The sequence below is a fragment of the Hetaerina americana genome, unplaced genomic scaffold, assembly GCF_022747635.1.
Source record: "Hetaerina americana unplaced genomic scaffold, ioHetAmer1.1.p SCAF_10, whole genome shotgun sequence".
NCBI classification, from domain to species: Eukaryota; Metazoa; Arthropoda; class Insecta; order Odonata; family Calopterygidae; genus Hetaerina; species Hetaerina americana.
The window spans coordinates 8,336,762-8,359,571 of NW_027286070.1; the positions used below are offsets into that span (position 1 = coordinate 8,336,762).

At 37.0% G+C, this 22,810-nt stretch overlaps 1 protein-coding gene across 1 annotated transcript in view; it reads left to right on the forward strand.

Annotated features, from left to right (window-relative positions):
- LOC139699970 (uncharacterized) overlaps positions 1 to 22,810 on the forward strand; it is a 223,038-nt gene that overhangs the window by 78,224 nt on the left and 122,004 nt on the right. The window contains exon 2 of the mRNA XM_071598376.1: positions 7,091 to 7,171. Within this exon, the coding sequence (XP_071454477.1) occupies positions 7,091 to 7,171 (81 nt within the window). The remainder of the gene's footprint in view (positions 1 to 7,090; positions 7,172 to 22,810) is intronic.

The window sequence follows — 22,810 nt, forward strand, 5'->3', positions numbered from 1 at the left end:
ATCATTGCTGAGCGTGTGATATAGGTATGGAATAAGAATCACTCTACGAAAAACAAAGGTTATGAGGGTGTTTAGTACAGGGAAGCTAAATTATGCATCAAAATAGGAGGGTAAAAGTTAGAGGGGCAGGAACAGTTAACGTACCTTGGAAGTGCCTGGGAGAAGTCCCTCATTGTAGGAGGGTATTAGAAAAATAATTGAATTCAGCAAAAAAGCTTTCGCAACAAGGAGGGAATTGATAACAGATACGTCAATTAAAGAGATTGGAGGATTTTGAGAAACGGTGAAATAGGCGGATAGGACAGCAGACTAAGTGGTAGACATGATGGGGGAGGAGAGTACGCTATTAGGTAATATCCAAAGAAGGTGTGGGGGAGGAGAGTACGCTATTAGGTAATATCCAAAGAAGGTAGGATTGGGGCATTTATTGAATTTAATTGGTGATGGAATTCTGAAGACTTTAATATACGGAGGGATGTTAGGCAAGCGAGGTAGGAGGAGGAAAAGAATAGCGATTGGCCGGAATGGGATGGGATATTGCGGAATTGAAGAACTAATTAATGCAGTGTGTGTTATCAGGCGATGTCTTATTGGACGAAGCTAATAAATATAGGAGGGTACAGTCTGAATCCATTCATGACTTACCTTAAATTTTAGACTACCAAATAAAAGTGTAAAATAACGGTGAAAAATGTAGAATTATATCATATACTTTTATTTTTAATTGAAATCTAGAAAAATAATAACGGCAATGGGTCTTGAAGTCAAATTAATAAATGAATACATGTACGCTAAGAAAAAAACTGCCAAGGAATTTCGGGATACAGGATGAATGGAATTGAGGAAAACCAATATTGTCATACTTTTACACAGGTAAAATCTTAACTTTTGAGACTGGAAAAAGAAAGAGAGTTGGGAAGGCAAGTGATTACTGTCATGAAATGCTTTTATTTCATAATTCAAGATTTCTAAGAATAACTATCACCATGCGTATCGGTTAAAAGCAAATTAGAATTTAATTTGAACTAGAATTGAATTTATATCGTCTAATTGTTTCGAGGGTATGTCAGTAGCTTTAACTTCAGGATCTCCTTTTATTATATTTTATTCAATCCCTTTTACTGCTGGTTACATTTATTGTATCCTAAATATTAATTTTATTTTATTCCCTCTACCCTCATATTCTCTCTACTGTCACTAACCTCAACATAATTTTGCAAACCTTGCCTGTAAAATCGCCTAATTCTAGGATTTTCCATTTCTGGAATAGTTGAATATGTTACGATTTTTTATTAAATAAATAATTTATATATTTTTAAAATTTTAAAAGTAAAATTAATTGTTATTTAATCCATATTAAAATTATTAGTAGGCTAAATTTATTTGGATAGACCTTTTACAATTAAATAACATAGGATTCAGTTATTAAGGTCTATGCTTTAATCGTATTCTAGATGTATTAATCAGAAGATCTTGAGGATGAGGGAGAGGCGGGTAATTGATAACAGATAATTAAGGAAACATCTATGTACTTCCATAGGTAAATAGAAATAGAAGTAGCTTTTTTCGGATGCGGCTTCCACCCTGCCTTTCAATAGATCAGTTTTGCGATGGTCTTCGTAGCTGAGGTCGGACCGTTTCCAACGAAATATATATCAACGAATTTCTCATCCTATACCCTTTCAACGTCGGAAATGGCGATCAATAATTAATTACACGGTTTTGATCCGTGCCAAAAGTTATTCGGTGCCGAGGATGGAATAGAGGGAACACGGTTCGCAAACTTCTGAACTCAAAGGCGAAGATGTTGCCTGGTCACAACAAGCACACAAATATGGAATTGGATTTTACACCCACGGACGAGGTACCGCCTGGCCGCAGAGCCCACATCGTCTAACTAATTTGAGGGGAGCACACTGAGGAGCATTTATAACTTCCACGCCCCCTCCCGTCTTAGCGATCAACTGACGGCGTGATTAGTTTGTTTGTGGGCCGTCCATTTGGTCTAAATCAGAGGCGTGGAGCTTGCGGCCTTTCCTATTACTCACTTTGGTCTTGGTATACTTTGTGCAAACGTATTTTCACTAACAATATCTAATAGATTAATTTATAAAATCCATCCCATCAATTTATTCTTTAAATTTAACGTAAATATTACCATTTGTAAATATTTTTAAAATTGATATTCCTTTACTGCAATTATTTTTAATTGTTTATTTTTGATGATGTTATTTTAAATACCCTAGGAGGCACGGGAAAAATGATAGAGAGTTCATTTTAAATCTAAGCTACCCTTCCATGTCCTAAATGGAGAGTTTAATCACCAATGAGAGAAATATCCTGACTTGTATCGCTAAGATGCATTAACTAGGATATCTAAGAAGAAAGATCCGGCTAATATTACCCTTATAATAGTTGAATATATATATATATATATATATATATATATATATATATATATATATATATATATATATATAGATAAAAGAAAATTTTATCCCAATCCACCAATTTATTGTAGAATAATGAATGTACTGCGAAAATGGAAGTTGAATCCGGTAACACTTTGCCCATTTTCGCTAAAAACCCTTCGATAACTTCAAGAAATGTTCGACATGAATACATTAGACTCATTGATTGGGCATAGCATTTTAATAAAGTTCAGAATGTATAAATAGCACCTGAAAACGTAATTTAGTGGTTGTTTTTAGCAATATTAAAGCATTACAGATTCGATTAAAACGATGTTTTAAGGAAATAAAACTCTATTCCATAATAAAAAATAATATTATTTTTGTTATTGTTACCGCACCAAACAAGAAAACTAATATGGCAGATGGAGAAGTCACGTCATTATTTCTTTCATCCAAACTACAACAGCTACAGGGGCCGTGAATGGGCGAAGGAATAGGAAAGGAGAGATAATCTCAAAATGCGGTATGACCTCTAAATGATTTAAGCATTAACGCTACAGGATTCAGCACCTTCAGAAAATTTCACAGCTTTGCAAAGACATTAGGTTTCAAGGAATAATCAGTAGCATTTACTGGAACCACTTAGAACCATTGGTCTCATGAGTCATGATCTCTCCACGGAATAACATGCATGATTAATAAAATGGAATAAATAGAAGTGCTAAGGTAATCACTGCGAGCAGTAGCTAGCACTTCCGAGTTTAAGGTCCCCAGAGTCGTCGTGCCGAGGAAAATTTTTCTTACTATATATAAATAGCAAAAAATATCGATATGTAAGACTTTCCAGCCCACAGAGACCGAAACTTTTCGGGGATTACGCATCGATCCAACTTTGAGAGCAGGATTTTCCTCAGCGATTAATATTTTCCCTTCTCTCGCCCCAACCCCTGGACTCATCAGCCAAAGAATCCCTTCGCTCCCCTTTCCACACCCACCCCATCGCTACGCATCACCGCTCGCAAACTCCTATCCTCATCTGCTTCAAAGCAAGGGGAAAGAAATATTTTCATAATGTCCCAAAATATCTTCCTCTTATTCCAATTACAATTTAATGTTGAAGCCGTAGTAAAACCTGCATATAAGACTTGTATAATTAACTTTGGTGATTTGGGATACATTTCCAGATTGCTTTGTCAAAATTGAGAAAGTACTGCGCTCATATTTTATTTGCAAGAGTTGGACTGAATACATATTTGTTTCGAGTGTCCCAAATTGTTTTGGTACTACGAGAACGGAACTCTGTTTCATACAGGATGTTACCTCTAATTTTAGCAACATTAAACATAGTACTACAAACATTAAGTTTACTCTTATTAATTTACATACTTTAGTATAATTTAAGAAAATTCAATAAGTCTCAAATGCTCGCGTATGATGAATAAAATTATACAAATACACGAAGCCTATTTAAAAAAAATTAAATAATATAATATTTTGACACATCAATATCGTGTTTGCAATATAGACTACAATTGAGTTTATTTCACTTGTGCTACAGCATAAAATACCAGAGAAAACTTTCATTAAGGTGCTTGTACGTAATATCTCTTGTAGGTTTATGCCACGGTATTTCGGGCCACTGTTAACTCCGATTCATGGTTGTGCTCAAGGCGTGCGAGTTGGTATCTCCACAGTCGTAAACCTTCCGAATCCAAAACTGTTCTTTTCCCACGTGACGTCCTCATTTATTTACTCCCAGTCCTATAGGAGATTTTCTTGCCAAATATTTTATGTCAAATTCCGATATAATTGGTTTTTGATTTCCACATTTTTCGGGCTGCGTCCGCGTATGTCGTTCAAAAGGACAACAGTTTCGCCAGCTATCCTGCTGGCGTCCTCAGGTCAAGGATGAAAAGAAGCTTGTTGTCCCGTCTTATATAGGAAAAATCCGGCGCCAATACCGGGAAATCACCTACTCATCGCCGCGGAAACCTGCGAACGAACATAATTGGTTTTTGTCTACTCGCTTTACTTTGTATTTTGCATTCATCTTATTTCCACGCAAAGAATCTTATTCGTTCGTCTGTGTTTTCTAATGTATCTCCTTCTTTTATATTTATTAAATAAGGGAGTTGCAGTAGAAGAACGGGTAACTGATATCACTTGAAACAATTGCAGAAATACTGCCAAAATTTTAGGAATACTGAGAACCCCATGGTGATGTAAAAGCTAAAAATAAGATGTCTAAGTCGTTTTCTGGCGGGAAAGAAACATCTGAAATGAATTATTTTTACCATTTGCAGCGGCATTTGGAGTTAGTAGAAACAATGAACAAAGGAATTCTAGTGGTTTCTTTTCTCAAGCGACTAGTTAAAAAAATACATCAAATTATTTCACAGAATTGGGTGCTAAATCGGCGAAATTAGTATGTGATAAAATCAAATCCAAATCGGATCGGAGTTGTAACTCGAAACTATCGACAGTGGTGTTCAATTTAAAGATATGATATAAAGAATTAAATGGAAACTGTTCATCTATGCTCTAAATGCTCACAAGAGCTGCCACCTATATGTGCACTAACTATTTAATGAACGCGAAACGAAAGAAAAACAACACTAGTGAAAGGGAACACACAACAGCAATTCGCAAACGGAAATCGGAATTGACGGCAAAGAACTCCTCGGCGCCCGCAAAGTTTCATTAATTACGAATTTTGCAGACCCTTTTCCCTTCGCCCGCCCCACCTCTCCCTGTCCCAGGGCTCATATTCTCCATCGAGGATCTGCAGCATGGGTCGATCCGGGCTTCTGGGGAACGAAGGGGAAAGGGAGGGATACTGCTCCCGGGTTCATGAAATTTATAGTTGGGAATAACTCAAGTGATGAGGAAAATATCGGGCAAGGAGCGGCCACCATCTACTAATGCACTCCGTTCTAGCGATGGGAAAAAATTACGGGTCTGAATTATTACTCCATCATCTATTATCCACGAATAAACGGGCTTCTACTTGTCTCTAAATATGGTCGGTAAGTGCGTAGAAACCCGTATTATGTAACGCTTATGCAATACACTTTTTACACTCAATTCTTTTTTTAAATGTTCACTCTTTTTTAAAAAAAATCGTAGCATGAAATGCGAGCTCAACAAATTTTTTAAAGAAGGAAAGACTTTTTTTGTCTCACGCTTACGGTATAAATAAATTGGAAGATGTTTGGTTATTAGTACTTTTCGAAGAATGCGATACCTCTGATTCATTTATTATTACCTGTCCCGTATATTGTCCAAAAAATGAAAAACATATGCATTTCACTTAGTTATTAAATGCGGAGGACCCGTTTTATTTTACATAACCTGATGAATTGAATGAAACTTCAACTGAGAAAACTGTATCTTTAATTTTCGATGGGGCCTTAAATTCAATAGGAATAATACCATGTTTCATTCAATGGTCAAGTTATAGCACACCAAGATGATAAACTATAAATATTTCTGCTATAGCACAAACATACTGGGTAAATTGGTTCAATGGTCTAAAATCAGCGACTTGTAGGTGTAATGATTAATAAGTGTGCGTTGTAAATTTTCACGGCCACGTTCTATTGATTCTATGTGTGTACGGTCGTGTTCGTATCCTTGTGCGTGCAGAGATACGTTAATGTACCTCTATGTGTGTGTGTATGTATGTGCAAATATATATATATATATATATATATATATATATATATATATACCTGTACATATATATAATACATAACATAAGAATAGTCTGTATAGTATCCGCCGTCACTTTGTGGAAACGATTCATAATGAATAAGAATTACTTCTTATTCATTAATAAGAATAGTCCTTCGCCGAGGGTTATTGATGTATGTTAAGCTACGATAGTCGCAAATTCCTATATGTAAAACAGATGTACATAGGTGCAGTTACCATGCGTGAATATGGGTAAATATGTATGTATGTATGCATGCATGTATATATATATATATATAATTATATATATATATATATATATATATATATATATATATATATATATATATATATATATATATATATATATATATATATATATATATATATATATATATATGTGTATAACAAACGAGGAAATACTTGGTATGGTGGGCGAAGAGAGGGGTTTGTTGGGAGCAATCCTATGGAGGCAGGAAAAGTGGCTGAAGGGGGTATTGACCGGCAGCGGGAGGTTGAAGACTGTAACTGAGGGGAGAATGTTAGGCAAACGAGGAAAGCGAAGGAACAGGATAGGGATGTTGGACGGGATGAAGGGAGGAAGAAAGTACTCAGAGCTGAAGAGGGACCTGATGTAAAGTAGGATGTTGTGTTTTTCTAGGGGTCACAAATTATTTAATTAGTAATTATGTCCTTCCAATAACCTACCTTAACCGGTAGATTACCTAATAATAATAATAATTATATACATATATACACATACATACATGCATATTTACCCATATTCACGCATGATGACTAAATCTGTTTTGCATATAGCAATTTGCGACTTTCGTACCTTAACATACATTGATGTTCCTCGAAGAAGGATTATTTCTATGTTATGAAAATTTAGATAATTTATTCTCAAGATATCCATAATTTTCTCATTTCGGGGTCATTAATCATCGATTCTTAATCGTTTTTCTTTATATCCTTTCCAGGTGTCACCTGCTACACGTGTGTCAACGTTTCAGACAACCTGGTCTGCAATCGCTTCGCCATCGATCGCCCTTGCCCGAGAGGTGGGTGGTCATCTTTCACTTCCTTCCTGTTACCCAAAGTTTTACTGATCTTGTCAACCTTTCTGCTCTCCAAGGACATTAGTTTGTCTACCATATCCGCCCTATCTTGTTCGTACCTACCAAGTGAAACTCCACTTGTTTGACACCGCCGGTTGCACGCACTCTTTACGTATATCACCCATGGATAATAGTGCTTGTTAGACTCCCTAAGAAATAAAGCTGACGCGGCCAAGCCATTACTTGCTCCATACTGTTAGGGTCGGCTCAATAAGAGGAAAATAAAGAAATAGTTTCGAAGACATCCTTCTTAACACATTTTCCATCAAGACTTAGTGTTTCGGAAATCTATTATCTTCCTATGCCAAAGATTTGACGTTCACCCTAGAGAAGAGAATCGACGCTGACAGAGGACCGTGAGTGACAATAGCTAGTTCTGTCATGCGCCCTCAGATTTGAATATTAAATGTTAGGACAAAATAAACAAGATATCCACATAAAAAACAAACAATTAATAAATAATTCGTACGATATAAAGTAAATATCAAACAGGATCAAAGTTATCCTTTCCTTATAGGTTAAACCGGTCAGGTCTCACAAAACTAACCGCATTTATGTTCAAATGAGACAAATAAATGAATTCTTTAAGGAAATTTATCAGTTTTACTGAATATAGGTATCAGATTGTAAATATTTTTTGAAGGGACGCTACGACTACATATTGGAAAAATGAAAACACCGTAACTTCCGGTGGTTCGATTGCGACAAAAAAAACAGCGTGTCCACTCATAGTATATACGAGTATGTTTTTTTCACAGAACGTAGGTTTTAATGAGTTTCTGTGTCCGCAAATCAAATACAGTCATTCTGGAAGCGGTGATGACCGTGCCCAAGGGACCTAAAAATCTGTGTTTTCGTTAAATTCAACGATATTCCAGCGAAATAATACTTGCTAAAACAGTAATACATATACTCTGGTTAAAGTAGAAACTTGCTAAATAATATCAAAAATTTAGTCTCACCTCTATGAGCCAGCCCTTGCGATGAAATATGTCAACATGCGGTGGAAATTATCCTAAGCTTGGACTAGGATTAAGCAATCGGAAACCGGGTTTCACCTCCAAATTATTCTAGAGGTATTCAAAAAAACAAAATAAACTGTACAGATTGAGAACATCAAATTAGTGATTACGATTCACTGGCGTTTACTCTTTAGGAGGTTCTTTGAAGATGGAAGGACGCAAACGCTTAACTCAAAGCTCTGAGGGCATCCAAGGTCAGTCCCAAAAGTAGTAGGATTGTGTCGATTAAAATCATATATTGCAGTAATTGATAATTTCACTCAAACATCCTCGAAATAGCACCCTTGTGCGTCCAAAAACCACTGTCAGTGGGTTGGTTTTCTGTGCCTCATAAGTGTTGTGGAAGGTGGTGCTCGAAATACTAGTAAGCTCCCTCGACACGGCCTGTTGTAACGCTTCCATCGAGTCGTGGTGACATCCTTCAGCATAAATTTGAGGTAAGGAAGAGGAAGAAGTCTGGTGGGACATTTTTCAATAAATTTGGATCCTCATTTACGTGGTCCATAGGATCTTGGCAGATCAACGGAGAGGTTCCTTTTGTTCGTCCAAGAGCACTCGCGGCACCAACTTTGCACACACCTTTCTCATGCCCACGTATTCTGTCACAAGTCGATACACATAACTTTTAGGGATGCTAAGTACATCATAAACCATACAAACACTTAATCGGCGATTGCTGTCCAACAAAGCCATTGCTTTGCAAGATTTACGTCAATTTTTAAAGTCGAAGGTCATCCTGAACATTCGGAGTCTTCTCTACCCTCCGGAAACAACTTTGGCCTCTCAAAAACACCCGATCTGCCCATGAAGATATCATCATAAACTGCCTTGAGCATGCCATGAGTGTCTTTCCCGGGCTTGCACAGTTTAACGCAAAATTGGAACGCGTAGCGTTGTTCCAAAAACCGGGTCATGACGGAGTGTAACGATGTCTCGTTATAGAGTTTTCGCAAACGAATAATCCGCAAAGGGTGGGAGCCAACTTCCACCGGTCTCCAACCTTTCCTGAGACTCCCCTCCCTCGAACTCATCCGGAGGAACCGTCGCTCGCCCGTCCGTCTATCCGGGAAAAAATAAGTCATACTACTTTTGGGACAGACCTTGTAGATGCATGTGAGGACAAGTCTCGGCATAAAATAGTGCTATGAAAAGAATAACTGCACTTGAATAGGGAGTGAACAGTCGTAAAAATGAGGTGGCTTTATTTTCTTTGCAAATATAAGATAGAACTTAAACATGACCACTTCCACTAAGTTGTTACTGTTAGCCGTGCATTACATCGAAATTAATAGGCGTTTTGCTTCGGTAATCATCACATGATATTGCTCCTGCACCTGTTTTATAAGGTTTTCATTCAATTTTTTTTGCATGTCTTTACTAATAATACCGTACCTCTCCCTTGTAATCGCTTGATATTGAGTTCTCTGGGCCCTGTGAGTTCTACCGTGCTTTCCAATGACCCATCTCGCAATCCTCCATCCCTTCCGTTAACTCCGTTTTAATTGCCTTTCCTCCGTTAACCCCGCTCTCCATCGCAGACGAAGTTGTTCCACCCTGCTCCCCCCACACCCTTCCTCAATCTCATTGGATTCCTCCCTATACAACTTCCTCGCCTCCAGCGCACTAATTCCCGCCCTTCCTCGACCTTCTTCGCCCGACTGCGAGATATTTCGTTGTATCGATTGAGTGAGACGATAGTCAGCTAATATCAGTATTTGATATTGAACCACTGTATTATTGTTATATTCATTTTAATATTATAAGGGATATTACGCGATAGGAAATACCATAAGTAGCTCGATACGATGCGAAAATTTGAAATAGGATATGATACGAAATGTAATATATTTGGAAATTCAAGATCTTGAGGAATTATGTGCCATAATGCGATATACCTTCGCAAGTATATCGCCAAGTTGATCGGCGTATAGCAACATCAAGATGGAATACAATTTGCATAGCAAAGTGATATTTAAATGCGAATATTGAACAGTCCTACTCCTTTGACCGCCCGCACCCAGCTCTCCGCTTCCTTCGTCACTCGCTCATCCTTATCCCCGTTCCTTTCATTCCGCTCTCCCTTTCACAATCACCTTGACTATCCTTCAGCCTTAGACACTCTGGCGTGTGTCAAGACCACGCGCGCCCTCCTCCTATTAACCACTGAGACGGCAGGGCAAAAATTGGACCCCTTAGGCTCCCTGCTTCATGCGCTTCGCGTCCGACTCCATCTGTTCAAATCGAACGGCCCATTCAAAGGCACTCTCCGGGTTCCTTCCTCTCCTCAGAAATAACTCTGACTCCGCTGAAATGTCAGCAATCTCTTCGAAGAATAAACTATCCAATGCTCGGTGACCTTTAAGGAAGAGTTATCTGAGTGCATTTGCAGCTAATCTTTTACCACATCCAAAAATTATCTCACTTTTGTTCATTAAATTCTGAAATTTTCGCTTATTATAATCATAAATGTATTTTAGAACTTTTTAATGCGATAAAATCACTAAAGTAATGGCAAAAGTAAGTACGAGGATTACGTATTTGGGATCAGGAGGGAGCAAGCACTTAAATTTCAGATTTCAGACATCTACAAGAAAAGGCATATCGCTTCCTCATTGTATTAGAGAGAATAAGAAAGAAACACTTCTTCACCAATATTCTTTCTCCACGGGCCAGGTTTCGATTCTTTTAATCATCGTCAGATTTAATAAAATTGAAGTGGGTCAATCGATAACGGAGCTTTGAGCCATTTGGAAAGAATTACATTCATTCGTCAGTTGGCTTCGTGACGCGGCGGGAGAAAAGTGTGACGCCGGTATTAAAAACCTGGTAACAAGGATGCAAAAAGTGATTGACGCTCAAGGTGAATATGTAGAAAAATAGCTAAATGCTCTGCCTTTCCTACGATGTACACAAAGTTGAGAAAAAATTTTATTTTTCATGAAAAAAATAGGAGACCTTACTTTTCGAATCGCTCTCGTGAGTGTGTTTGTGCATATATATATATATATATATATATATATATATATATATATATATATATATATATATATATATATATACATATATATTCATACATGAAAACCTGCCATATGGTGAACAAGTATTCATATGTGTTCTGCTTGATCACAAGTGTACACATATTTCCTTGACCGGGACTTGAATCACGGACCTTTTAACTTGCCGGACCGATGCTTCAAACACTCGAGCTATCAAAGAAACATAATTTACACTTAAATCTGCGGGGGGCTTATGCAAATAAGTGCCCCAATTCTTTGGCCAAGAGGTGGCATTAAGAAGCTGATTCACCCACCAAAGGAGAAATAGATGACAACCAAGAGGAAAGGACAGTAGGAAAGCAATCATACAACGTCACGAAGGAAAGGAACTGTGCGTTTCGCGGCACGCATAACCAGAAGAAGGAGATGAGCCACATGAGCCAGATAAAAATTCGAACATTACTCTTGTGATCTGCTCGATTCCGCCCTCTTCACGTCTCTTGTGTTCCTCCTTTATATGTGTTCGTATCCCTTTTCCTTATATCTACTTCCATGTGAATGAATATATTTATATATAAACATAAATAAATATATATTATTATTATTAAGCAATCTGCCAGTTAAGGTAGGTTTTGGATGGACACAACTACCAAATAAATATTTTGTGACTCCTACCAAAACACAATCCAGCAACCTACACAACATCAAGTCTCTCTTCATCTCTTAGTTCTTCCTTCCTTCCTTCAACCTGTTCAATAAGTCTATCTTGTTCCTGCCCTTTCCTCGTTGCTTAACATTCAAACCTCTTTTACAGTCTTCTATCTTTATATATGTATATGAATACATAAACAATCACATCAATAAAAATAATGACAATGGATAGTAGCGCACACAAATGGAAAACTAGGATTGATGGGGAAGGTGAATTGGTCTAGGTCAAAAGCAGTAAAAAATTGCCTTGACGGGTCTTTAACCATTGGCCTTCAACTTACTCAACCAATTAAGCTATCGAGGAAACCTACCTATCGACGAAATCTAAAGATGTCCCATTTCTTAGACCAGGAAAGGCCTTTGGAGCTTTGCAACAAATTTATTAGATGATGACTGCGGAATCTCCCGCGGTCAAGCACGACATACGTCCGATTGAGCCGCGTCTCATTGGCGCCAGGACTCATTTTCTCTATTCTATCTATTACGAAAATCTTGGAATCAATAATTGAAATGATTTACCGTTGCTTTCCTCAATAGTGTTATTACCTGGCACTACCACTCGATGGCCCCACTAGAGTCGGACACTTTTACAGCAGCCTCACTAAGGAACAGACGGTACGACTTTTCGTCTTGCTCCTACCCTTCGACCTCTCTGGCGTGGGTGATACTTCTAGGAGCAATTATCATTAATCCCGCCAGTACAACTACAATTGTCATCGGAACTCCGGAGCTCTTTCATCGTCAAGGTTGCTGGCCAAGGGGAGGGACGATGATTCCGATTTTGAGTTTCATTCATTATTTATTTTTCTAAGCCTTTTTAATGTTTGAACATTTTACTTTGGATGATAAAACATATTTTTTCTATATTTACCACTAATTTTCCGTTATATTTGACTAATTTTTACTAGTTTTAAAATGTTTAATATCTCCGCAAGATAAATATCTCTCTGGAAAATGATTTTCGGAGCACACTATCCGAGAAAATTAGAGCCCGCTAAAAAAAAAACTCTCGCTACTTCTCCTGGGGTACGAGCCACTTTCGAGTTATCCGAAGAGCAGAGCAGAAGTTGTGGAGACGAGATCCAAGACACCGGGGTTCCTACACCGAATTTGCATCTCTTCGTCCGAAAAGTAACGCCTCCCTCTGCCGCACCCTCCTTCCCTCCCTCCTTCTCTCTCTCTCACCCCTAGCCACCCTCCCGGGACGAAGGGAAGGTTTCTTCTTGTATGCCAAGTTCGCCCTCCTCGTACGTTTTGCTGTTCAGAAGCGGGAAGCCCTCAGGATATGGTGTGGTGGGAGGGAATGCTGTTGAACCCCTTCAGAAGCAGCCGAAAGAGGATTGTAATGAAAGGGCGCCCTCCCGTGTCCTGCCATCTGTCTCCCACTCCTCCACTACTCCCCTCACCCTCTCTCCGCCCCATCACCCTCTCCACACCTCACTCCGTCACCCCTTTAAGCCCTAACTCATATCCCTCCGCTTGGGGCGGTGACGCCATCGTGAGGAGGCAGCATCTCACGGTGGATCACGTCGTGGGATCATTTTGCAATGACTCGAAAAAAAACAAATGTAGGCAATTCGGAACTCCATAGAGATCAACTGAACGACCGCGAGTCTGAAACTTCCACGTGGCCAGTACAACAATATCTTTCTAACCCTTCTAGTAGCAAAAAAAATGTACCATTCAATAATCAATGGAAATCCATGCATTTATTAAGTCTCTTTAAAATACTGACGACTTTGCAAGATTAATTGATGGGAAAGGCGCAAAAGGGGCTTTTAGTAATGGTAGTTTATATATTTAGTTTACTTACTGCATGATTTTTTTAATAGACCCGTTATTTCAAACATTTTTCCCGGATTATTTGAAGATATCCTGTAGTTGAACAGCCGTATATATAAGTACCTTCTCCCGTGTGATTAACTTTGTTCTAGTGCATGAGCGAACTGATATGTGTAGAGGTGTGAATGAATATGCATGCATAGCTGGTGACCTAATACCCCTACCACACGCCCTTCCAGCGGCTTGTGGGGTATTATGTAGATTTAGAAGAGAGTTTCAGGTTTGGTGTGGGGTCACTTTGTGTCTTGAGTAGGATAAAAAAAATAATTGGATGCAAAATTTGGGCACATCCGAAAACTATCCCAGATGGTATGCTTTCAAATAAATAAATGACCATGAATAACCTTTTACATGCACACTTCCATTGAGTCATCGTAAAATAATTAGTCAAAACGTTTTCAATTGACCACAAAGCATACATTTTCGTAAATATTCGAAAGTTAGTTCTTTTATTAAAAATTATACTCTCTCCTGTACAAGGAATGGATAAAATAATGGCGATTGAAAATTGGAAATCTATAGAATTCGCGGCAACGTTTCGCAAATGCTAAACACTTTCAAAAAACGAAGTTATATTGACGCTTCTTCAGTATTTAACACCGTAATTTTTATAACGATAATCTATTTAGAGGGGTTTATAGTTTTACAGAATAAAAACTAAAATAACTTCTTTCCAACTTATTACTATTTTTGATACTTTCACTTAAATTGTCCGTATTGAGTCTTCAAAACTAGCAGGAGATATTAACAAGCAGGTTTGAAATATTTGTCCGTCATTAGGTTCGTGGCCAGCAACCGCAGGATTGGATGTGAGACGCAAAATTACAGCACTACAATTATACTGGCGCGTCTCTTCAAGCTTGTACCCCGCGTCCCCAAATGTGTAACCAGCCACGTCAGCGCCTCCAGCAATCAACCCCTTTCTGGACTCCCACTATGAAGAAACTCGGGGCCACCGTACCGCTCTAATAACGCCTTTTGTGAATCCATTAATTTGAAAGGGTAGCTTTTTCATTTTCCTCTCACACACGTTACATTTATAAAATATTCTGCGAGTCTCAACGGAGTCATGTGCCAGGAGCACCTAGTACACCCCGTCTTTATTAAAGAAATTGTAAATTAATGAAACACGCATCAGTTTACTATCAGTTTTTTGACAAGTCTAGGGGAAATTCATCCCACATTTGTTTTTTTTTGCGATTTAATGCTTTTGTGAATTAAGCTAGTGGAAATAATTTATCGTTTGAAGTCTCTCGTACCGAAGTCAACCTCTCTTCATTGTTCATACGGGTGGGTGGATCATCTGATGAAATGATGGTTACTCGAATAACGAGTCACGAATGAATTCGAACCTCACTCTCTTGCTTACTTTCGTGTTGAGAGGGAATCGGAGTTTTTTTCAAATTATCCCGGCAAGCTTTAACCTTTTTGCTAAGAATTTTTTGAAAATTTATTGGATATTCTTTCAGCTTTTTCTAATTTCCATATCATTTGCCTTCTCGTTAACCCTTCCCTTTAAATTATCTGTTAGAGAGCCCTTGAATAAACAACAAAGAGAAACACAGAATCTGTCATTACTCAGCTCATACCAATGTTTTCACTCTTCCTTCTATTTGGAAAACACATTATCAGTCAAGTTTGAAAAAAGATAAATTATTCCGAGTATCAGGTAAAATTATAGGTGAGAAGTGGCAATGCCAGATTAAGAAATTACTAATGTTTGCTACTGATACCTTTGTAACGCAGCGGTAAATCTTGACTTCAAACAGGGCAGCATTTAATGAATCCAGAGAACTACTATAATAGCTGCTACTGTAAAAAACTACGTTCAATTTACTGAAGGATATTAGCTAAAAGACACTAATGAGTGACGTGATTGTGAATTTTCCATTGGCCTCATCCGTCAGCACACTTTTGTAGTGTGTAAATATAAAGCTGTTGCTAAGTTACTACATTGACAGCAGTGGAGCACCGCTTTCAAATCATACTACATTAGAATAGTCTCAAAGAGGTCAGAACTGACCAAATAAATCGTTTTAAATGTGCCGCTATTATTTAGTGAGAGTGTAAGATATTCTCTATGGTATCAAGGTCAATAAATAACCTGAAATTAGGCCAGCTTAAGTCTTCATTGGGGGAATATTTTCCAAAAATGTGTACGGCAATTCATCGAGATTCACGGATCTGCATAATTTTTCAAATCCCAGAAATAAACATCGTTATAGCAGTAATATTTTGTCCTACATCAACAGGTATTTTGAAAATGGGTGGATAAAATATATTAGAAGAATACATGCATGTAAGTAGGAATGAATTATCGTAGGAGACAATGAAATGCTGAGGCCATTCAATCGATGACCTATTTTTATGATCATATGCACGTAAGTGAAGATATTTTCATAGCCTATATTTAATATTAATAAACATCTCGAACGTATTAAAAATATTTATGGGTTAAAATCAGAAAAGGACTAAAGGGACAAGAAATTCTAAAGACAGCATTTGCAAAACAATAATACCCGCAAAATATTTCAAACAAACATGATATTATGCTCTTTAACTAAATTAGGCTTTTTCCACATTTGCATGAACTGTAAAAAAACTGTATCAAACCTTTCTCCATCAGTATGTACATATTTCTTACTTCTATAGTCGCGTTTGCTGGTGCGATGTGGTAGTAAATGTTTGTACCGAAAATCACAACACAACTACTGTACAAACAACAAAGAAAAAAAATTCTAAGAGGGTAAAGATAAATTTCAATTAGAAGGTATGAAGATACAAAGATACATGAGAGTATACAGATAAATCTCCAAAAATATCATATGAATTAGGTAAAAATATAACAAAAAATTGTAATTTTGTCAATAATGAAAGTTAGCTAATTAAAAATTATCCTCCATTGGTGCAAGTTAAACACAAGTATAAGCACCTGTTCATATCACCTATAAACACCTTATAAAGAGGCGTTAATTCAAAGGCACTTCTAATTAAGAACAGAATTTTATGGAATAGCTGTCAACAAATTAATAGGTGGTTACCAATTTCTATTTGTCAAGAATATGCTTACGCTAAGCTGACGACTTAATTTGTGTTTTGACATGCAATTTCCAAGTATTCAACATGTAACTTTAAAACCATCCGCCCAAAGATTAGTTCACCCATAAATCGGGAAAAATGATAATCACTCTCGTTGTAAGACCTACGCGCATGACATCCACAAAGAATATCAAAACACAATTTCCTTCCACATGCCATCAAAATCCTCCCGCAGCAACCTTAATACATCATGTCAACCACATGAAAGACGGCATGGTAACTTTACATTCCGTATCACAAAGGAAAGTGAACGTGCACTCTAAATTTTTTATAGGGACCACAAATATTAATTACGAAGCTTGATTAATGTGGTTTTCCGGGTGGTACAGTCGAAAAAACTCAATAAAAGACTGAGTTGGTTTCAATTTAAAGAAGGAACAAAATAACTGGATACCTGTACATATATAAAAATGTCTACCTTTTCAGTGGAGGCAATAATAATATTATCAAGAATATTATTACAATGGTCAACACAAGTAACAAAATCTTATAACAAAAATTTTGGAAACAAATATCACAAAATTAAATTAAAAAATATGGAAATTTCAACAAATATTTTGTGATAATATTGACCTTGTGCTGTATGACAGAAAAACATGTGATACGAGACCCGAACCCTCCTGCGTATGCCCAAACGTAACTGCGAGCTTTCCAACTCCACTAAGTTATGAAGGTACAATACGTTATTCACATATTGTCTTGTACTTAGCGGGCTTAAGAAAAAAAATTTTATGCGTTAATATTTCAATGTCGAGGGATAGGAAATTATACTCATACGAGGGTTGCTTTTTATATTTTCAACCTAGTAATGAAAAGACAGTAATTTATTGTTTAAAATGGCTTTATTGTTTTTCGATGTTTTCTCCATGATAATCAATGCACTTTTGTATGCGCTTGGACCTATTTTCGTTACACTTTTTCCAATCTAATTGAGGTGCCTTCAAAACATAGCTTTTTAATGCATCAACGGCTTCTTCAGGCGCCGAAAAACGTTCGCGACGCAATTTTTTATTGATAAACGGAAATAAGAAAAAGTCATTTGGTGCTAAATCAGGGCTGCTCGGAGGATGGCTCACCAATTCAAAGTTTTGGCCAGTCAAATAGGTAGCTGTTTCAGCCGATCTGTAAGAGCTTGCATTGTCATGATGAATAATGATCCTTTGTTGCCGCTTCTTTTTTCGTATTTCACCAAGCACTTCTGGCAAACAAATGCTCGTGTATCATTCAGAATTCATCTACGATGCTCTAACGATACGGTTGCCACATTTTCTGTTATTCCGAAGAAACAGGCAATCATGTCTTCGACGTGCTTCGTGTACTAATCACTTCTGTCGGATTTTGCTCGCCTTAGAAGACCCATACAGTGGATTACTGTTTTGTTTCGGGCTCCTAAGCATAGATCCAAGATTCGTCACTTGTTTGGATGCCTTACACAATTTTTGATTCACCGCTATTTTATTCGTTGAGCATATCTTTAAACTAATTGACATGAGCATCGTTTTGAACTTTTGTCAAATTATGTGGGATCCAGCGCGAACAAATGCTTTCATAGCTAAATGTTCATGCGATATCTTATTGATGCTCGTCCTACTAATCTCCTAGGATGCCTCAACCTCACGATAAGTTACATGACGACCTTCTTTTACTAGTTATAGCACAGCACCATGTTTTCATACCATGTTTTCTGGCACAACAACTGATTTTAAGTGGAAGTAAGTTGATCGATACACTCCTGTCTTGATAATCCACGTCGAAAGTCGCAAATAATCATCGCACGAAAGTGCTGACGACTTAACTGCATTTTTTCGCAGGGACAAAATTTTCGGGTCATTGCAAACCACACAAGTTATGATCAATCGGCCAAATGTTCTGAAAAATATCAGGGTTAAAAGAGTCAAAGTTTCAGATGGCGCCTTGAGCACTTAAGGTTGTCAAGGCTCAAAATATAACTGGTAACCCTCGTATACACCTTTGAAATATTGGTTTATTGGTTTTATTGATGGAATTACTGTCATTTCTCAAATAAGTAAACATTTATACTGATGAGGGTAACATTTATGCTTTTACTGTTAACATTTATACTTTTTAATAGTTTTATTATTGCCCCGAGTTATTCCCATATGTCAACAAATATAGAACTCCAAATAAACGAAATAAAGGTATTTCATTGGCCACGCAAAGGGGGATGCATAAGTATGTTCAGTTGATGAGAACAGATACAATCTTCATTCGGTGATAGTTGCTGATAAAAAAAGATTCGTTCAAAATATCATCAAAAACACAATCGTATCCTTTTTCGGGCCGTTATAAAGATACATTGGGAAACTCCCATTGATCAACAAGGATCAAAAGGTCTATTGTATATTTTTGAGGTATACGTAAGTTCAAAAGTCCAGAGTAGCGACTCGTGAATTCTCAAAATCGCCAAGTAGCGAAAAAATTCGAAAATTAGTTGCTTTGCATTGATTAAAACTTTCACACTCGTGGCAAAAAATGTCCTAAATGACAAATATTTCCCGATTCCTTTACTACCATGTTTACAATGACCTACCATGGACATGAAATTCCAATCTCCTTGTGTCATCCCCACCCATCATCATCATCATTGATTCACCTATCTACACCCATTCTGATCTTTTAGACCAATCATATTTCGGCCGTTCATCTACCCTTTCCTTCCTTAAGTTTTCTACTTACATGAATATCCCTATAGAACTCAATTATTTGTAATAATGTAAACCATTGGCTAGAGTACATTTTTCTTCAAAATACATGTATATCATTTTTCTCATCTGCCCACGTCTGGTGAGCAAGTTTAGAATCTAATTTTCTAGAAAAATACTGAAGCATCATAGCGCGAGACCGGAATTTTTAGGATAGTACTATCGATTTAAACGCTAGTGAGAAATATACTCTGTCTACTTATGCCATCAGAAATAAACACAAATTTGAAAATGATAATGGATATTCAACACATCCCAATTTATGGTTCAGATTCTTAGACACATCAATTACTGACATTAAATAATTAAAACTAGAGAAATCGTTTCCATACGCAGATGGTGTCAAAAGTCAAAATCAAAATCTACTGCAAATGAAAAAAACCGGATTTAATGTGAAAACCATATAATTACATGCAAAGAGAAATTGAAAAAAATTAGCTTCAATGATTGATGGAAAAGAATAGATGGTAAGAGATGACTAAAAAGATTTTATGACTCTAGATAAAACTTATTTTGAGGAAAGTAGTGAAGACACTGAAAAAGAGATTCATAAGGCTTGAGACTCAGAAGAAAGAGTTGTGAACGATAAAGCTGGAAGTAGAGAAGCGAAAGGCAACGAAAGTCTAATGAGTCTCTTCATAAATCAACTACCTAGGTGGGTTTTATGCTATCTAGGGCTTGGGTGTTTGTAATTGTTTCTATAGTTACATTGTTAAAAGTTCTACGTAAAGGCCAAAGTGCTGTTTTCGGATTAGTGTATAATAAGTCAATTATTTCTTAACCAGGAAAACGGTGTTACTTGAAAACATTTTTTTAAACTCATTCCTGTTGACCCTAGGTTTTACGCGGGTAATGCATCTCTTGGAAATTTACTCAGCCTGGCAGGTTCTCTGAAAAACAATATTTTTCAGAGTTTCAGGAACTCGAGATGCTAGCTGTCACTCCCCACGGGAGGGGTTCTGTGAATTTTATTGGTGTGCGTTTTTTTAAATTTATACAGCAACTTTGTGGGGTTGGCGATTTTGTACAGCAGGCTGACACTTGGGGTATCAATCGCGCGTGCATGTGGTTAATTAAGAATTTCTTGAATATACGATGAATGCATTAAATTTTTTTCGTCACAAAAAATATCAATATGTATGTATATATATATATATATATATATATATATATATATATATATATATATATATATATATATATATATATATAATTGGAACTATCCTCCGATTTTCTATGACTAATATTTCATAGCAAATATCGGTATAAAGTCGTGATGAGAATGAATTCTCGAGGTGAACTTAGGCGCCAAACTATTGCTCAGTACTCAGAATAACAATTGCAAACGTTCTCCTCACCTCCCCATTATATTCTTCATTCGATGAAATAGTACTCCGGACTATATCATAAAATCCCATGCAGGCCAAGGTGCAAAAAGTTTTATCATCAATTCGCTTCACAGAGTAAAAGCGGCCCTTAGGGGATGATTTTTCATCCCTTCATCCGGTGGCCGAGCGGCATTTGACCTAGTGGGGCAATTAGCGAGAACTCACCAACCCTACTTGATTGGAGCACTCGCACTTCACCCTGAACCTGAACCCTTACGCGTGACTCCTGACATAATTCTCAGAAATGAATGTTAGTGCATGCATCCATTTCTCAGACGGTAATGGGAAGGTAACACATTATAAATGTCCTGCATTTGTAAATGAAGGAACGCATATTAAGGATAAGATATGGTAATAACACTAAATAAAAACTTACCAACTTACTTACTTACCCTAGCTTGGCTTACTTCTATTAGCAGAAGCATTTATTTTTCCAGAAAAATGTTTCTATGCTTATGGAGCCACTACAGTTCTGTTATAGACTTTGTGCTTATTTCCATTTGCTTGGCAACTTGGATTGATGAAAAAAAACCGAACACCAGTACATTTGGGCATGCTATGTTGTATAAAAACTATGTAATCCCAGCTGCAAAAAAACTGAATGAATTTTTCCCAGTCAAGTGGCAAACATTAGATCGAAGATCAGGTGTATTTCGAATTGAGTTTCCTTCCATAAGTATAGAGAACATATTGAATTCATTTTTAGTTTAAATTATTATCTATCACTTATTTTTTATTGTTTAAAATTTGCTTGGAAGGTTTTGTATGTTTCTATACTCTATATGAGCGCTTAGCTATGCAGTAACTCATTTTTGATGAGGACTAACCTACCAAGGAGGTAATTTGGAAAATTAATTTCATAATTGTCGGTAGAGCTCAACGAGAACGATGGTGCGGCGGGTCAAATTTACGCATTCAGGTCGGGGTTCCTTTCCCTATAAATGCTATAAACTTCTGAAATCAGGAAAAATGTAAACTTAAATGGGATTGTCCATTGGTATAAAGCCGAAATTTGAACACATGGCTTCCGATAAGTTGCCAACTGCAACAACTCATCTGATATTGCACGAATGCTTTGGAGGGAACCACCATGAATCCGTCAGTATTTTCTATTGTGTGCAAAATAGCGACTTCAGTTGAAGGTATTTTGTCCTTCACAGAGTATATCTATAAGTAATAGGCAGCACATTTCTTATGTTGATTTTGATTAAATGAGAATTTTTGAGGAGTGGGATTAGATAATAATACGCTTACTTGTTAGATTTTCTAAAATAGAGGCGTTTCTCTTACTCTTTTTTTTCTTCGTTAGTTGGTGCTTTTCAGTGTTTTATCCATGAATAATTTGTGCGTGCGAGTATATGAAACTCTAAAGGAGTATAATTTGCATTTACCTAATGATCACCTGGGTATTTTAAAAATCCCTCCATTTTAGTGTACTCGAGAACTTTTATAGTGAGTGAAATTAACAATTGTCAGGTACTAAGTTTTCCAATAGCATTTATAGTATGGATTTGCTAGTCTTTTCATAGGTTTTTGGGAATTATTTTCCGTTTATCATACCCTTTAAACATCCTTCTTCTGCCTAACCCCTTAGCCATCCCATCTTGTGCTCGTACCCTCTCCTACACACCTTTCCGGTGGCTCGCAAGGTATTCACGTAAATGTAGATTATATGGTAGCAGGACTGAGAAGTTCCTAGACTTAAATTTCTAGGAATATGACTTTAGAAATATATTAACGATTGAGGAGTTCTTTATCAATGCCTTTTTGTTTAAATTACAATTTACGTATTTGTTCAGGA